The sequence below is a fragment of the Saccopteryx leptura genome, chromosome 6, assembly GCF_036850995.1.
Source record: "Saccopteryx leptura isolate mSacLep1 chromosome 6, mSacLep1_pri_phased_curated, whole genome shotgun sequence".
Taxonomy (NCBI): Eukaryota; Metazoa; Chordata; class Mammalia; order Chiroptera; family Emballonuridae; genus Saccopteryx; species Saccopteryx leptura.
In genome coordinates this window covers 108,895,961-108,914,253 of record NC_089508.1, presented here as the reverse complement: position 1 = coordinate 108,914,253, position 18,293 = coordinate 108,895,961, and the positions used below count along the sequence as shown (strand labels likewise).

The 18,293-nt window shown below is 36.3% G+C and overlaps 1 protein-coding gene across 1 annotated transcript in view; it reads right to left on the bottom strand.

Moving 5' to 3' along the window:
- MIPOL1 (mirror-image polydactyly 1) overlaps positions 1–18,293 on the bottom strand; it is a 347,233-nt gene that overhangs the window by 231,462 nt on the left and 97,478 nt on the right. The window contains exons 9-10 of the mRNA XM_066344523.1: positions 16,978–17,011; positions 16,548–16,718 (exon numbers count right to left, since the gene is read on the bottom strand). Of these exons, the coding sequence (XP_066200620.1) occupies positions 16,548–16,718; positions 16,978–17,011 (205 nt within the window). The remainder of the gene's footprint in view (positions 1–16,547; positions 16,719–16,977; positions 17,012–18,293) is intronic.

Below are 18,293 nucleotides of genomic sequence, written 5' to 3'. Positions count from 1 at the left end.
CAGTGACACCTCTCTGAACTCTCTCTAGCAGAGCACAGCTCCTTTCACATGCTGTTTCTTCAGGGGCACGAATAAGAACTGCATCGTCCTGGTTCCCAATTGTCAGTTCTAGCCCAGTAATCCTTCATTAAACAATCCTTCCACTTTTCAAGTTTCTCTTGTGCACTCAGAGTGTGTGGTCCAGGGGCGAGCACTGTCGAAAGTGATACTGTGATGAAGCTAGCACTAACGTGCCGAGGAAGCAATTCAACATTTTAGAGGGATTTCACACAGCAATTGTATGGCCGTTGAACTGAACAACAACAAAAACGTATGCTTGAATTTTCCATTGTTTATGAATTTTCCATTGTTTAGTAATTTATGTTTTTATGCTATAAAAGCTATGGCCCTTCACCCAGAGAGTTTGAGAAACACTGATCTGGGTGGACGACTGGCTTCTCATCTGTGCCACTATGATCCAACAACAGAGGTTACTTTCCTACATTTAAAAGAAAAATTTCCTGCCAACATTCTAGATAAAAGGAAGATATTTTCTACAGTTTTTTGACTCATGTATTCTGTAAAATCTATCTTCAAACAATACCCACAACCAGGATCTTCTTAGTTCTCTTTAATCCTTAACTCTGAAACTCTGCTCTTGGATGATAATATTTTATCCTGTTTGCTTACTAAAACTGTTCTTTACAGTTCTTACGGAAAGAAGTCTTCCTCTGTTGCCTTCCTCAAATGCAATGCTTATGTAAAAACCACCATTCACAGACATACAGAATACCTGTACTACCATGGGATTCCACACAGCCCTGTTCCCATCAAGGAACTCACTTCAGAGCAAATAAAGAGTGACAATGGGCCCACTGCTCTTACCAATGTTCCCCTTAATCTTGATGCAAATGGCTTGATAAAACAGAGGGATAGATTTCAGTGGCAATACCTAGCGAGGCTAGGGTAAGGTTCTACATGGTAATGTACGTGCTCTAAATCAGAGCACCATATGCAGCTCTATTCATCGACAAAATTCACAGGTCCAGTAATTAAGGGGTAGAAATATGAGCCTCTATTCACTATTACCCATAGTAATTCATCAGCAAAATCTTTGCTTTCCATTTCTACAAATAGGTCCTGCTAACCCACTGGTCTTAGTTCCAAAGAGAGAAAAACTTTCACTTAGAGCAGGGGTTGGGAACCTATGGCTCGCGAGCCAGATGTGGCTCTTTTGATGGCTGCATCTGGCTCGCAGACAAATCTTTAATAAAAAAAAATAATGTTAAAAATATAAAACATTCTCATGTATTACAATCCATTCATTTCCTACCACTCATGTTCATGGTTGCAGGTGACTGGAGCCAATCACAGGTGTCCTCTGGGACAACACCAAATTTTTATTGGATAATGCATAACATACACGGGTCGTTGTATGGCTCTCACGGAATTACATTTTAAAATATGTGGCGTTCATGGCTCTCTCAGCCAAAAAGGTTCCTGACCCTTGACTTAGAGACATAAAAATTCTATTAACTGGGAAGTTGAAACTGTCACCTGACTGCTTAAGGCTCCTCACGCCTCTGAATCAATATGTAAGAAAGTAGGTTACTGAACTGGCTGGGGAAACTAATCCTGAACACCAGGGAGATCAGGTTGCTATTATACAATAGGGTAAGGAGGAATATATCTGAAATCCAGAAGACTCCCATAGGGCATCACTTATATCTAGCTTAAACAGTATATCCATCTATATCTAGTGAATATGTCTTTTAAAAATGAGGGTGAAACAAAGATATATTCAGATAAATGAGGACTGAACTCAACAGCAGCAGATGGGTATTAGAAAAGAGAAAAAAGAGGAAGGAGTAACACAGAGAGAGGGAAAAGAAGGAAAAAAGAAAATGCTAAAAGATGTTATTCAAGTTAAGAAAAAGACAACAAAATGAAAATTTATACTCACGTGAAGAAATAAAACATACCTAAATGATAACTGTACAAATAAACATAAAAGAATATTTTTACTTCTCATAATTTCTTTTAGATAACTTATTATTTGATTCAAAATAAATATTAAAATATATATCAATATATCTAAAGAATAAAGACATGAAATTGGACTATTTTAAGATTCTTACAATTTAAAGCATGTGGTACATTTATTAATATTAAGAAGATTATGAGAAATACCACAGATTGAAAAACTTAAAATTGTTAAGATGTCAATTTCTCTTCACTCTAATGATCTAGAGATTGAATCATACCCCAAAAGGCTTTTTATATAAATTGTAAATGTTATTTCAGTATTTATAGAAAAATGCAAAAAACCTATAATAACTTACAAAAAACCTTAAAAAATAACAAAGTTGAAGGACTGTCAATGCCTGACATAAAAATTCACAGTAATCAATGCAGCACAGCACTAACATAAGGACAAAAAAATCATTCCATTAAAGACCATGCCCATAAACAGACACATACTTATGTCAACTAAATGTAAAAAATGGCATCAAAGTCATTCAAAGTGGAAAAAAAAACATATTTTCAACAAATGGCTCTGGAACTGAATATTAACCTGTTAAGAAAATGAATACCAATCCTGATATTACATCATACACAATAGTTAAACTAAATAACAGATTAAAAGTAAAAATTAAAATAATAAAGCTTATAGAAAAACAGGACAGTATCTCTATGATCTTGGGGTGAGGAAAGATTTCTTAAACAAAATCCATTAAAATCCATTTATTAGACTTCAGACTTCATCAAAATTAAAAACTTTTGCACATCAACATATAGAACTAAGAAAATAAATAAGAAAATGGGAGAAAATAGTCTTAAAATACACATATCTGACAATAGACTTAGAACTATTAAAAATTAGTAATAAAAGTTTAAATTACCCAATTAAAAGAGAACAAAAGACCTGAACATATGTCCAAAAAAGAAAATACATGAATGGCCAAGACCATGAAACTGCACTCAACATCTTTAGTCACTGTCAGATGCAAATTAAAACCACAATAATATACCATTACACACCCTTAAAAACACTACAATTAAAAATACAGAAACCACCAAGTGTTGGTAAGTATATGAAGCAAACAGAACTCTCCAAAATTTCTGATGAGAGTGTAGAATGATACAGCAACATCAACCGTTTGCTAATTAAAAAAATAAGTAAATACCTACCAACCTATGACCCAGAAATTCTACTCTTAGGTATTTAACTCAGAGAATACAAATGTATGTCTACAAAAAGAATTTGCATAGTCATACTAGACAAAAAATAGTCACCTCCAAATAATAAATGCAATATTACACAATGAAATATTAATTATCAACAAAAGGAACAAACTACTTATACAAAGAATGAATGGAAGAATATCACAAATATCTTGCAGTCACTGTATGATTCCACTTATATGAAGTTCTAAAACAAGCAAAATAAATCTGTGGTGAAAAACATCAGAGAAGTTAGGTGAAACAGGATAAAATTAGCAGGGAACAAAATAAATGAGGAGACTTTCTGGAGTATGGAAATGTTTTACATCTTTATAAAGATTTGGTTACATGGGTATAGGTGTCTGTCAAAACTGATCATGTTGCTGACTTAATATTTATGTATTTTATAAGTATGTAAATTTTGCCTGAAATCACAATTGTGAACATATAAAAAGTAAACACAATGAAAAACTCAATGTGTAATGATCACTAAACCAAAGAACATACTCATGAAACTCTATACTACACTTATGATTTATAACTGTTTCTTGAACATGTTTCCCCAAAAATTACAATTTAAAAGTGTATCTTATTACATATTTTAAACTATTTATAAGATTATTACAATTTTATACCACAACAGGACAACTGTATAATGATGAGTTAAAATATAACTTTGGAATTTTTTTCAAGAAATTATAATACTGAAACAGGCTACCAGTAACAATAAGAACCACCTTGCCCTGAATCTTTACAAGGTATCCGCATTAATATTTAAATTAATTCTAGAAAGAGGTTTGGGAATCTGATCTTTTGTGATCCCAGAGCTTAGCATTTTGATAGATGAGTCAAGTAGCAATTAATCAAACAAACCTGTATGCAAATGCACAGGCAAAGCTAGGGAGGCATTTTCAAAAGAAGAGTGAAGCCCTTCACATACTATGTTGAGAATGCAAGTTTTATTTCAATGGTCCTGACACTTTGGACTACTGACAAGTAATTTGCTGTGAATGACATATGCTACAGACATATTTACATTCCTATTGCATATTTATGTAAGCATGGCATGTAATTTTACTAGTTATTTGGTTAAATGCACCTTTGTTTTTGAAGATTAAATTTAGCATAAATATAATCCAATAAATTGTTAACTGAAAAATTCCTTATGAAATCAAAGATGTACTAAAAAAAATCATAGAAATTTGAATTATTGTGCCCAAATAACAGTTTATATAATGAACTATCAAATATCAAGCTTTCTAATAATGCTACTACAAAGTTTTGTTCCCTTTAAAACATATTTTTAGACTAAAGATGCTCTCATGGTACAATTTTTCTAAGAAAGCAATTTAAAAATATTTATGTATTTTTTTTGTATTTTTCTGAAGTTGGAAATGGGGGGGCAGTCAGACAGACTCCCGCATGCGCTCGACCGGGATCCACCTGGCACGCCCACCAGGGGGCAATGCTCTGCCCATCTGGGGCGTGGCTCTGTTGCAATCAGAGCCATTCTAGCGCCTGAGGTAGAGGCCACAGAGCCATCCCCAGCGCCCGGGCCAACTTTGCTCCAATGGAGCCTTGTCTGCGGGAGGGAAAGGGAGAGACAGAGAAGGAGGAGAGGGGGAGGGGTGGAGAAGCAGATGGGCGCTTCTCCTATGTGTCCTGGCTGGAATCGAACCCAGGACTCCTGCACGCCAGGCTGACACTCTACCACTGAGCCAACCGGCCAGGGCCTAAAATATTTATGTATTTTAAAGTGTTTATATTCTTTGATCCAGTTTTTCTGCTCCAGGACTTTTCCCTAAGGAAATAAATATGATGCACATAAAAATTTAGTTATATAATGTTCACACTATCAAAAAAATACAAAAATAAAAATAGACCTCTCTCAGGCCCTGGCCAGGCAGATCAGTTGGTTAGAGAATCCTCCCATATACCAAAGTTGCAGTTTGGTTGATCCCCGGTCAGGGCACATACAAACATACAAGAATCAACCAAAGAATGCATAAATAAGTGAAATAACAAATCAGTATTTGTTTCTCCCTTCTTCTGCTTCTAAAATCAATCAATCAATCAATAAAAAATCAAATATCTTCTCAAATGGCAGATGAGTTCAACAAATCTTAATATATCCACATTATAAAATTATAAGAATATCTGACAAAACAGAAAATCAAAGTGAAAAATTATGTTACCAAGTAGTACATATGACATATTAAAAAAAAATTATTATTTACAGGAAATGAGTTTATAAGCAAATTCCCCTTCTTGTTTATCTGTATGTTATAAAGGTACCTATAGTTTTAAAAAGTTATATAAATTTTATAATTAAGAATATGAAGAGTTATTATGTAGATCAAATATAAGCATTTTAGCAAGATGGACTGGCAAAAAAAAAAAACATGCACAGGTAAATAACTGTATGAGAGGAAAGCAAATTAACAAACTGACAAGGGAAAATATTAATAAAAATTCTACACTTACTATAATAAAGGATGTTCAACACGCTTCCTACATTTCCAGAAGAATGAAACTCTAAATGTTATGATTTATTTTATTTTCAAGCACAAATTTTTTATCAAACTTCTAATATTTTGCATCTATTATATGGTAGGCACTATGCAAGTTATAAGGGATACAAAGTGAAGGCAATACTAACAACGGAGAGAGTAAGAGACTAGGTTGTCTTTTCCTCTGCTAATGTGGAAGTTTGACTTTGATGGTTATATCACTGGCCAAGATTTTGGGTTTGCTCTTCCAGTGGATTTGTTAGTATGTATTACACTTCCCGATCTGTTTTTTCCTAGTGAATTTTGGTCATACAGAATATCAAGTGAGACATGTTCAGAAATGTTCTAAAACAGATTTCTGGATCTCAAAATATGTCATTGTACTTATCTTCTCAGACCTTAATTTCTGTGCTTGGTACAATAAAGAGAATAATATTTTCTAATTTCTAAATTAGTTATGCCTTTCCTTCAGCTGTGTTCCCTCTTTTTTTTTTTTATCACTTCTGTATCTCTCTTGCTGATATGTGGTACAATATCCACCCTTTAGTCTTATTTTCCCATAAACCCATATAAAAATTACACAAAAATATCTGTAATATATTGATCCTACCAATTGCAACACCTTCAAAATCTTTCTTTCAAATTCCCTTTTCTCTTGACAACAACTCCCAACAGCACTCCAAGCTGCACGAAGAACTGTAGCACATGGACGTACCAATGCCTCACTGTCCTGAGTCCTACCTTGTGTGGTGCTGCACTCGCCTCAGTGCATTCTGCATCTCCACACTCCTCTTCCTCTCTACACAGGAGAGTCCACGGCCCATCCCTGTCATAACTCCCTAGCCCTTTATCCATTAAAATCAAATACGAACATCACACTACATTCTAGATCTGAATGTTGAAGAAACCATACAACTTTCCTCAAAGGTTTCACTTTAAATACATTACCCTAAATCAAAAATAGGCATTCTACTCTGCTTTGAAATCCTATGTTTCTCTAGTTTAATATATTTACACATAATCCAAGACAACAATTTCAAACCACTTCCTCTTTATAAATCTTCAGAAATATCCACTGACCCATCACACTGAGAATCTAAACAAACTTAACATTTCCATTGAGAAAAAGATGGACACCCCACCCCTTAGATTTTACAAACTTGCTGGCATCGTGCACCCATCCAAGTTCTATGGATTCCTGTTACAATCAAAGAAGTTTCCCTTATTCCTAGCAAAAAAAACCCTCTTCCACTTACATTTTAGATCCTCTCTGTTTTCCATCTATTGAATACTTATCTACTCCAGGATTTTCCTACTGTGATGATCTTTGCTCTCCCTGAAAATCACCAAACCTTCTTTCCTGCACAACAGGTAGTTGGTGCATTTCCATCAATGCACCAACTACATGTTCTAGAATCTCTCATTAATAAAAAAGAAAGAAAAAGAAAAAAGATAAATCCTTCCATGACACCATAAGCCCTTTCTCCATCTAATGCCAAAATCTCTACCTCTATTATAGGGGGCAGAGGAGAAAGGAAGGAGCTGTATGTTGTATACATTTACTATCTTCACATACGCATTCCATTCTCTCCTCAAACTACTCCAATGTGGCCTCTGTCCTGGACAAAACTCTCGCCAAGGCCCTCAATATCTTCCATGTGATTAGGTATAAAAATATCTCAGAGCCCTGGTCAGCTGGCTCAGCAGTAGACCGTGGGCCCGGCATGTGGAAGTCCGGGGGTCGATTCCCAGCCAGAGCACACAGGAGGAGCGCTTCTCCACCCTTCCCTTCCTCCTTTCTCTCTATCTCTCTCTTCCCCTCCCGTAGCCAAGGCTCCACTGGAGCAAAGTTGGCCTGGGTGCTGAGGATGGCTCCATGGCCTCCACTTCAGGCACTAGAATGGCTCAGATTGCAGCGGAGTAATGCCCCAGAGGGGCAAAGCATCACGCCCCTGGTGGGCATGCCGGTGGATCCCAGTCGGGTACATGTGAGAGTCTGTCTCCCCCACACCCCTGCCCTCCTCCGCCCCCGCTTCTCACTTTGGAAAAATACAAAAAATACATATATCTACAGTCCTCCCTAGATATCCACAGGAGATTGGTTCCAGGATCCCTGTGGATACCAAAATCCTCAGATATTCAAGTGTCCTACATAAAATGGTGCAGTATTTGCATAAATCCTACACACCATACTCCTATGTACTTTAAATCAGTGGTAGTCAACCTGGTCCCTACCACCCACTAGTAGGCATTCCAGCTTTCATGGTGGGCGGTAGCGGAGCAACCAAAGTATAAATAAAAAGATAGATTTAACTATAGTAAGTTGCTTTATAAAGATTTACTCTGGCCCTGGCTGGTTGGCTCAGTGGTAGAGCATCGGCCTGGCATGCAGGAGTCCCGGGTTCGATTCCCGGCCAGGGCACACAGGAGAAGCGCCCATCTGCTTCTCCACCCCCCCCTCTCCTTCCTCTCTGTCTCTCTCTTCCCCTCCCGCAGCCAAGGCTCCATCGGAGCAAAAAGTTGGCCTGCGCGCTGAGGATGGCTACATGGCCTCTGCCTCAGGCGCTAGAATGGCTCTGGTTGCAACAGAGCAATGCCCCAGATGGGCAGAGCATCGCCCCCTAGTGGGCATGCCAGGTGGATCCCGTTCGGGCGCCTCCCCATTTCCAACTTCAGAAAAATACAAAAAAAAAAAAATTATTCTGCCAAACTTAGCGAAAATCCAACATAAAGTACTTGGTGAGTAATTATTATTATATGCTTTAATTTGCTGTAACTCTGCTTTATAAATTTTATAAAGTAAAGTCACTTCCCTACTTTATAAATCACCATTATTGTAGAACTGGTGGGTGGTTAGAAAATTTTACTACTAACAGAGATACAAAAGTGGACGGTAGGTATAAAAAGGTTGACTAAACCTGCTTTAAATGATCTCCAGGTTAGTACCTAATACAATGTAAATGCTATGTAAGTAGTTGTTATACTGTATTATTCAGAGAATAAAAAAAGTCTACCTCTTTAGTACAGACACAATCATCATAGGCCTTACTATATAGTACACATCGGCAACAATGTAATTTTTTTCAGATATTTTCCAATTCAGTTCATTAAATCCACTGGCATAGGATCAGGGGCTAAAGATGGCTGACTATATTCCATCTTCACCTTGCATGATCAAGTCCAACTTTTGCAAACACCTTCTTCTCTTGCCTTCAGTGACAATACACCATCTTCAGTATTTTTTTTGCCTCATCTGCTATCCTTTCCAGTCTTCTTTGTGGACCTCTCTTATTTTGCTCAACTGCTAAATGTTGGCACATCAGAGAAAAAGGTCCTAGGCCCTCTTCTTTCTCAGTGATCTTCCCTCAGATTCACCTAGTTCCACAGCTTTAATTATCTACATGCTGATGGCTGCAATAACCAAGTACCTGCACAATTTTTCATCTGAGTCTTTAAGGATCATATAAAATATACCATATCTAAGAGAAAATGTAATACATTCCCCAAAAAACCTCCCCCCCAAAAAACTTTCCCATCACAATAAATGGAGCACATAGCTACACAGTGATAAAGCCAAAAATATAGTAGTCAGCCTTCAGTCTTCCCACTCCTTATGCCCAAATCCAACCTGTCTTTATGGCCTGCTCACTGTACTATAGAAACAGTTCCCAAATCTGTCTACTTCTTTAAATCTCTGCCTGCTCCTCTGAGCCACTATCAGTTTCACTTTTTGCTTAGACTACTGCAATACTCTTTCTCCTTCCCAGCTTCCACATTTTGTTATAATTTGTAGTGCCTACCATATCCTGTAAGACCTCACAGCTTCATCTGCTGCCTATCTCTTCTCCTTCATCACTTGCTACTATCTTCCTTGCTCACTACACTTCAACCACACTTAAGCTTGGTACATCTGTATCAGTACCTTAACCACAGTAAGCATGTTCCCTCTGAGGGCATTCTGAACTTTTCCACAGTTCTTTGTGTGGCTGGATCCTCCTCCCCTTTCAGGTGCAATTTAATCAGTCACATCAACAAAGAGCTCTGCCTTGATTACCCTATTTAAGGTACCAACCCCACTACCATTAGTTTTACTTTCCACCACCTTTTAATTCTCACCACATCACTTCCTTTATTCATTTGTTTGTTTACTATATTTCCATACTAAAATGTAAGTTCCATAAGAGTAAGGATCTTCTATATTTGGATCATTGCCAAATACCCAACACAAGGTACACAGAGGTATCAATAAAATGTAAATGAATGAATATTTCACTACCTTATTTTAGTTCAATGTATCTTGAAATAGTTCTAAAATAGCTAAACTCATCAGTTCATTAATTAAACAAAAAAATATTAAGTGCCTACTCTACCTTAAGGATTGTTATAGACACAGATAAAAGCAGTTCCTATCTTCAAGCCAGTAGAAAAGACAGACATAAAATCAATTAGCAGTAATGCAGTGTGACAAGTACAGTAACAGGATACAAAGTAAAATGAGGGCACAAAGGAGATACTTATAAATACTGTTTCATGTGAGAGAACTTTATGGAAGAGATTAAATTATACTTGAAGTAGCTGGCAGACAAATGTGCAACAAGTGGAGAGGAAGCATGTTCCAATGAGGGAGGGAGGAAACACACTTAAAGGCAGAAAGACTCTTAAAGTAACAAACCAACTGTAATTGTACTTTCTGTACACTGCTCAGCTGTCTTCCTAGAATTTTCTTCATTATGTTACTGGATTGGATTCACGTCTTCCTCTTTTTGGTTATTTTTCATATTGCTGGAGCTGGATTTTAATGTTTAGCTGTAGAGAAGAAGGAATCTAACTAGTCAAATTGTTAGCTGAATTTCTTTAATTTCCCTGATGATCACCCCTTAGTCCTTCCACATATTTCACATTTGTCAACGCTAGATTGGTAGGGCCTCAGAATCCACAGTTTTCGTTATAGTATTTGACAAAAACAAAGTAACTAAATTATATATATAAAAAAGGTGTGATTATTATATTTTGGTTAAAAAAGGCATGTAAGTATAGTACTATTTCAACAAAAACAATAAATAAAAGTATACAAATTTAAAGGGTTGATACTGAATTTGGTGTTTGGAATGACTCATTTCCAAAACTAGTAGTGAATGAAGATTCTGTGATTCAGGTATTAGAAATTTAGAATCACTGATTCAGCTTGGATTGACCAACAAACTGAAACTAACATCTAGAAGACAGCATGGTAAAAGGAAACCCGGGAAAAAGTTGAAGGATGCGAAACGTTTAACCTGGAAAGAGAAACCAGTGCTAGCTTCTGCTCTTGTCTGCCTGTGCTCTGATCCTCAAAAATTTTCCATTGTAAGCTCCTTTCCATGTAGTTCATGAAACTAATCATGATCAAGCCTGGCAATACAAAGTCTCATCCTTATCAGTTGGTGGGAGTAAAATTAGTTCAAGAGCTATAAGCATATTAGCCATAATGCCTGAAGTAGATTCCAAAAACCCATGTGCGTATAGAATTTACCACTTTCTTCCTTCATTCCTGCTGAATTGAAAATCTCTGCTTTAGTATTTCAAACATATCTTATTTTACCAATCACCCTTGCCCATTTGGCTCAAGTCCATATCCCAACCTCATTCCCATGCCTAATTTATTCAGCTCTCAAGGGCTGGGCCCCTACCCATGCAACAGATACTAGCAGGGTTCAAACCAGTGAAAATCTCTGTAATATCCTATCAACTTCAAGGATCAACCAAGTCCAAAGCCTCCTACTGCTAGGCCCTGCCCATCTATACGATCCTTGCAAATCAAAACTAGCCTAATTTAACCAGAACCGCTAAGGCTGGTGTGATGGTTAATTTTATGTTAAAACTTGACTGGGCAATAGGATGTCCAGATATTTGATTAAACATTATTTCTGGGTATATCTGTAATGATATTTCTGGATTAGATAAACATTTGAATCAGTAGACTGAGTAAAACAGATTTCCCTGCCTACTGTAGGTAGGTCTCATCTATATCCATTGGAGGCTTGAATAGAATAAAAGGCTAAGTAAGAATTTCTTCTCTCTAATTGTGTTTAAACTGGAATCTTCTCTGGCCTTCAGACTTGGACTAGAACTTACATCACTGGGTGTCCTGGTTCTCAGGCCTTCAGGCTCAGAATGGAAAGATGGCATGGATTCTCTTGGCTACCCAGCTTGCCTGCAGATTTGGACTTCTAAGCCTTCCTAACTGCATGAAACAATTCCTTGTAGTAAATCTCTATCTCCCTTTGGTTTCTTTTCTCTGGATATCCAGACTAATACAAATGGTTATCTGAATTGCTGTAGCTCACAATAAGGTCAGCCTTAAAAGTTAATAAAATTGCTAATCCTGGTTAGATATATGATTCTTCTGTGTGTACTGATGTCTGACCCGGATCCAATTGTGTCTTTAAGGTTAACCAATAAGACTGATATTATTATCACAAAGATGTTTGAATATATTTGAAGCAATATAATTTATCAGTCAAATGCTCTGAGGCCAATGCCAATACCAATGACTAGACATTAGAGCAGAGGTCCCCAAACTTTTTTTACACAGGGGGCCAGTTCATTGTCCCTCAGACTGTTGGAGGGCCCGACTATAAAAAAAACTATGAACAAATCCCTATGCACACTGCACATATCTTATTTTAAAGTAAAAAAACAAAACAGGAACAAATACAATATTTAAAATAAAGAACAAGTAAATTTAAATCAACAAACTGACCAGTATTTCAATGGGAACTATGGGCCTGCTTTTGGCTAATGAGATGGTCAATGTCCGGTTCCATATTTGTCACTGCTAGCCGTAACAAGTGATATGACGCACTTTCGGAGCCGTGACGCGTGCGTTCTGTGCTCCCCTCACTGACCACCAGTGAAAGAGGTGCCCCTTCCGGAAGTGCAGTGGGGGCCAGATAAATGACCTCAGGGGCCGCATGCGGCCTGTAGGCCATAGTTTGGGGACCCCTGCATTAGAGGAAATAAGTATTTGGTTAAAATAAAATTAGTCACAGATAAGATTCTGCAATGTAGTGGGTAGTTTAACAAGATGGTTTCTAGGGTCATATAAAATTTACAATAGGTATTTTTCAAATTTGAATAGACAATGTGAGCATTATAGACCCAAAAAATGATAAAGAAGAAAAAACAAATGTGACATAAGACAATTCCTTAATCAAACAAACGCTAACTATAAAAAAATTTTAATGCTTCCTATGAAAGACTTGAAGGCTTGCAACTGGTCCTTTGAAACAGAAAAAGATACAAAATAATTTTAATAAATAAGAGTATAGGGTTCATCTAAAAAGGATAAGATTTTAACAAGGCCAGTTCAAGTAAATAAATAATTTTAACTTGATTTGAAAAGTAAAGTTACTAAATGTATCAAAATCAAGAATTTGTCACAGAATTTAAGGATTTCCAGTAGCTACATAGAACAGGACTAAAAAGTTATCCTGGCATGATACTAAAGACATAACAATAGTTAGAAAATATCTGATGCTAAGTAATATTTTAAAATTAAAGTGAGATTTCTGTGATATTCTTTCCAAACGCACAAAATCTCAGCCTAATCACAAGAAAAACACTAGATGAACCCAAATTCAGAGACAATCCACAAAATGTTTAATAAGTATCCTAAAAACTGTCAAGGTCATAGAGGAAAATAAAAAAGAAGAGACTGGGGAGATATAACTAAACTCAGTGTGGTTTGCTGACATAAATCTTGGAACAGAAGGACTTGAATGAAAAAGTGGTAAGAGCTGAATGATGTCTGAAGTTAAGAGTAATGTATCAATGCGGGTTTCTTAATTTTGACAAATGTACCACAATAATAAAAAATGACAAAATCAGGGGAAACTGCCCCTGGGTGAAAGGTTTAGGGACACTCCGTACTCTAATGTCTTTGAAACATTTTTGTAAATCAAAACTATTCCATAATAAAAAGTTATTTTTAAATATATAAAAACATTTCCATTCAGAATTGTAAGATAGTAATTAAAAAGTATATGTTTATAGTGATTATGACATAAAACTTATAAAAATACCACTTGGGTCAGAGAGTTTGACAAATATATAAATTAAAATAAATAAGAACCGCTTCTCCAAAATATGTAATATTTGCAGTGATGGATAATAAATATATTGCCATGAGAAAAAATATTTAAAAAATTTTTTTATTGAGAGGAAGAGAGAAAGAGAGAGAGAGAAAGATAAAGAGAGGTAGGGAAAGAGACAATGATTTGTTGTCAATGCTCACTTATTTGAGCATTTATTAAATGCTCCTTGCATGTGCCCTGACCAGGGATCAAACCCACAACCTTGTGTGTCTTGACAATGCTCTAACCAACTGAGCCACCAGATCAGGGCTAGATAATAAGTACTGCTGAATAAAAAGACATGCTGGTAAATATTATGAAGTATCTACTTATATTTTATACTATGAAAGGCAGTGGGCAAAGAGGAAGAAAAAATGAATGGCAAGCAATATTTAATTAGGTGCTATATATTTATTTTTAGTTAACTTAAAAAATAAATGATAAAAAATCAAATATTTTAATTATTTCCAAGCACATAAAAAAAGAGTTTTGGCTATCTCTTCAATAACATATTGAATAATCCACAATTGAATACACTTGGTAGAGAACAAAAAGGTAAAAACAGTTGCCCGTCAAGATATAAATGGCAGATCACCACATCTAGACAGGATGAAATCACTGTGGCAGAACAATGCTCTAGCCCACAAGCCAGATGAATTAAAAAATCATCTGCAGACTGCTACTGCAACAATGAAATCAGAACTAAGTTCTGAAGAGGGGTTAACTGGAGAGAGGTGATCTGGAGATCAACAGTCACTCTCCACCCCATATTTAAAGATTGAACACATGGATCAGGGCAGAGAAATCAAGCTTTGACAACCCAGAGGGCTCCTGTTAGAGCACAGAGGAGTTACCTAAGCTTTCGGCAGTTTTACTGTAATGAACTGACAAAACTGAAGATCGGAGACTGTTTCCACTTCAAATCATTTGTTAAATCTCAAACCTGTATGGGGTTTGAAGTGGAAAAGCTAAGTCCCAAAACCTCTGAAAAGAGGTAATGGAGTTCTCCAGTTTTACAATGTCAAGGAGACAAACACTAGAATACAAAAGCTGCAAGGAACACAACAGTTCTCAGTTTGGGAAGGAAAATGCTGCGGTGAACCTCAAGGAGCCCAGAACTTAAAAAACATCCACCTGTTAGCATCCATGGAAGATACTAAAGCACTTTTGGCAGTGACAGAAATGAACTAATAGGAATCAGTTTATGAAGTATGAGAGAAAAGGGGTAACTGGGTAGGTGATAACCTTAAGCAGGCAAGAAACGCTGTGAACCAGTGTAGAAACAGAGGCTATCCTTAAACAGATGCACATGGTAAAAAAGAGAAATAAAGTAGAAAAGTCAGAGCATATGCATGCAAATGCAGGTAGGCTGGTGAAGGAAATAGTGGATAGCAGTTCTTTTGTTCCATTTGGAGGAAAGGACAGATATCTGAAAAGAAAGAAGAGATGAAATAGTCCCCTAGAGGGAAGAGTGAATGGACTAACAAAAAAGCAAGAAGTCTGTCAGGTCACATCAAGGGCCTACTTAAAGACAGTGGTCAGAAAGTTAAGGTAAGTGCACTTGGCAAATTTAGGTGATACTGTCTTGTCATATAAATCTGTGAAGATACAGAACAGGCAGAAATTTAAATTTGTAAGGCTTAGGTTTTGCAAGGTGATTAGGACTAAGGAAGAAAGGGCCAAGAGAAATAAGGTCATGATATTCAAGCTGGTGATAAATGACAGTGAGCCATGAAATCTAAGGTTGATAAAGAGGGCAGGGAGGACATCAGAGGCTCATGGGATAGGAGAGTAGGTGGGATAAGACCAATAGAAATAGACTCCAGTAAAGCTGAAAGTTTGCTAGAGTCAAAATTTTCGAGTAAGTGAGCTGGAAAAACGGGAAGTGTGGTCAGAAAGCAGGACGCTTGAAAATGAGCTGGTAATGATCAAGACTGGGAGGTGACCATAGAGTGGATGACAGGAGTAGTGTAGAAGACATGATGGTTAGAGGAGAGAAATTCAAGACGAGAAGCCAGGAGATTAAAAAAATCACCTACATAGATATTTAAACCATCAAGAATTATGACAGTGAAAGATCCTAAAATCTTTAAGAAATGAGGGAAGGGACGCAGGAGCAGGTACAGACTGCAACAGGAGTCAGTACGGGGTGGCACAGTCTGACGCAGGAACTTCCAAGCTGCAGCTGCTCAGAGGAAAACTGAACAATGATCTAAAACCAGTCATGAGGCAGGGGGCAGGGGCTGGGGAGGGGCAGTCACAACTGGAGAGGGCTGCAGTGGAAGCAGCGCCCTCAGGGAGGTAATCAGGTTCCATTAGAGAAGGAAAGTGGAAGTAATGTTCAGAAAAGAATACACTAAGAATTTGATTCATTTATCAATATTTACTAAAAGGCACTGAATTAGGCACTGGAAATAAAGAGTAATAAAGATATAATCTCAGCTCTCACAAAACTATGACTCAAGTAAGAAGTCTCAGATGAGTGATTACATGAAATAATATTACTATATTTTTATAACAGGCTAACAGTTTATTAAGAAAGTAGGATGCATATATATGAGGAATGAGATGACAAAAGATGTGATTATTCTAAATGTATTTATCACTGTATTAATTATATGGTAATAACTGATTTGAATTAAGACTGTGGGGAAACGTCATTGTTTAGTAAAGGAGAGGAGAATGGGAAGTATATGCTTGGACAGACACATGCAGTTACCTGAGACAAAGCAGCATCCCGTTCTTCCATCACTGCATTCATTTCTTCTGCAGTTATTCTCTCTTTACATGCCTTGGTCTTGTAGATTCTATCCACAATTACAGCACCATTCTGCTCAATAGCTATCCCTGTGTCGGCATTGTTTATTCTGTTCAGTAATTCCTGTAATGTCTACCAACATCATTATATGTTAGTCAGACATGAAATTTTAATATATTTTATTTAATATAGGGTTTTAATTAATAGGCACATGTGAACTGTAAATTGACTGAGTGAAGTTATTGAATTTTCATATTGCAGCAAAGATGTACATTATTAGTGTGTCAATTCTTCTTTTTCCCACATCTTAGTTCTGGAAACCCACTCAATTGAACTTAAGCCTCTAAGATATAAGACTGACATCAAGAAATCTCCTCAGAGAATGGCTTACCATGTCATTTTCTTCAGGGTTAATATTTTCTAGCCTAGAAAAAAGGGACACAGAAAGCCTGATCAGTAGCATTTCCTTAGTGCAGCAAAATGAGTTCGCTTTTTAAATCTTTAGAACCTCAAGTAATTTCATTCGACTAGTCTTTAGAGTCAACCATGACACTGAACATATTAAAGTGCCACCTGCTCGACTCCATCTTTCAATAAGGCGCCATATCTTCTGCGCTGACTTCAGACTGTTAAGTTATTAATGTTTACTGCTATATATGACTACAAGGATCAATTGTTCATATGTGCTTAGATGAAGGAAGTTCCCCAGCGATAGAAGCACTTTCTCATCATTGTATTTATTCCTGGACTTTCAATTCTTACCAGAAACTCTATTTCCTCTTTTCTTTTTTTATTTTTTGACATCACAAATAAAACAAGGCAAGTATTTTTACTACAAATTTTAACTATGTTACCTCAAAAGCAATTGACAAATAATTACTACTAAATTTGAACTGAAAATTTCTTGTTGCTACCAATGTTAAAAATTATATATAAGGTATAGAAAGGCTGACTGAAACTGAGCCACATTTTTAGAAGACTGTTATTTTTTTTCTATTACGTATATAGATTCATCCAATTAGGGACAAAGAAAGCAACTGGATCCCCTCAAAAATTAATTTTGTCTTGTAAGAGTTACAGTGCTTACAGAAATGATTGTTGATGTTGGTGAAGTGAAGAAAGGCAGTAAAGGGAAAAAAGTTTAAATGGCATTAAATGTCTGTAATATAATTTAGGCAATGTCTAAATTGGGTAAAATAAATAAAAATCTGTGAAGGGTATTAGTATAATGATATAGATTTTAGAAACAGCCTCAATTATTTTACCATTATACTAAAAAATTTAGATATACAAATTCCTGGTTTTTCAAGCTCCTCCACAATCTCCAATTTCTTTGCTGCTATGACTTAACAGTTACTACAAAAAAAAAGATTCTGGGAAGAGATAATAGAAGACGCTTAATAAATTTGCTACAAAAATGTTTCAAATTCTACATACAGTTCAATAAAATAGATAGAAAATTGATGTAAATAAAATTGGAAGAAGTCTAAATTTTAGAACATTGTGTCTTAACAGAAAAAAAGAGACTTAAAAAGAACTGTATCTACACATACTTAAGCAGTATAGTTAACAGGAAAGCACAGTAATTTTGAATTCTATAAACTTACTATGTTTCAAACTACTAAAGTCTACTTGGATTCACATTTTAATGAGGGCAAACACTCTCATCATTTCTCTTTTCTCTCCCCAAATAAATCAATAATTTCC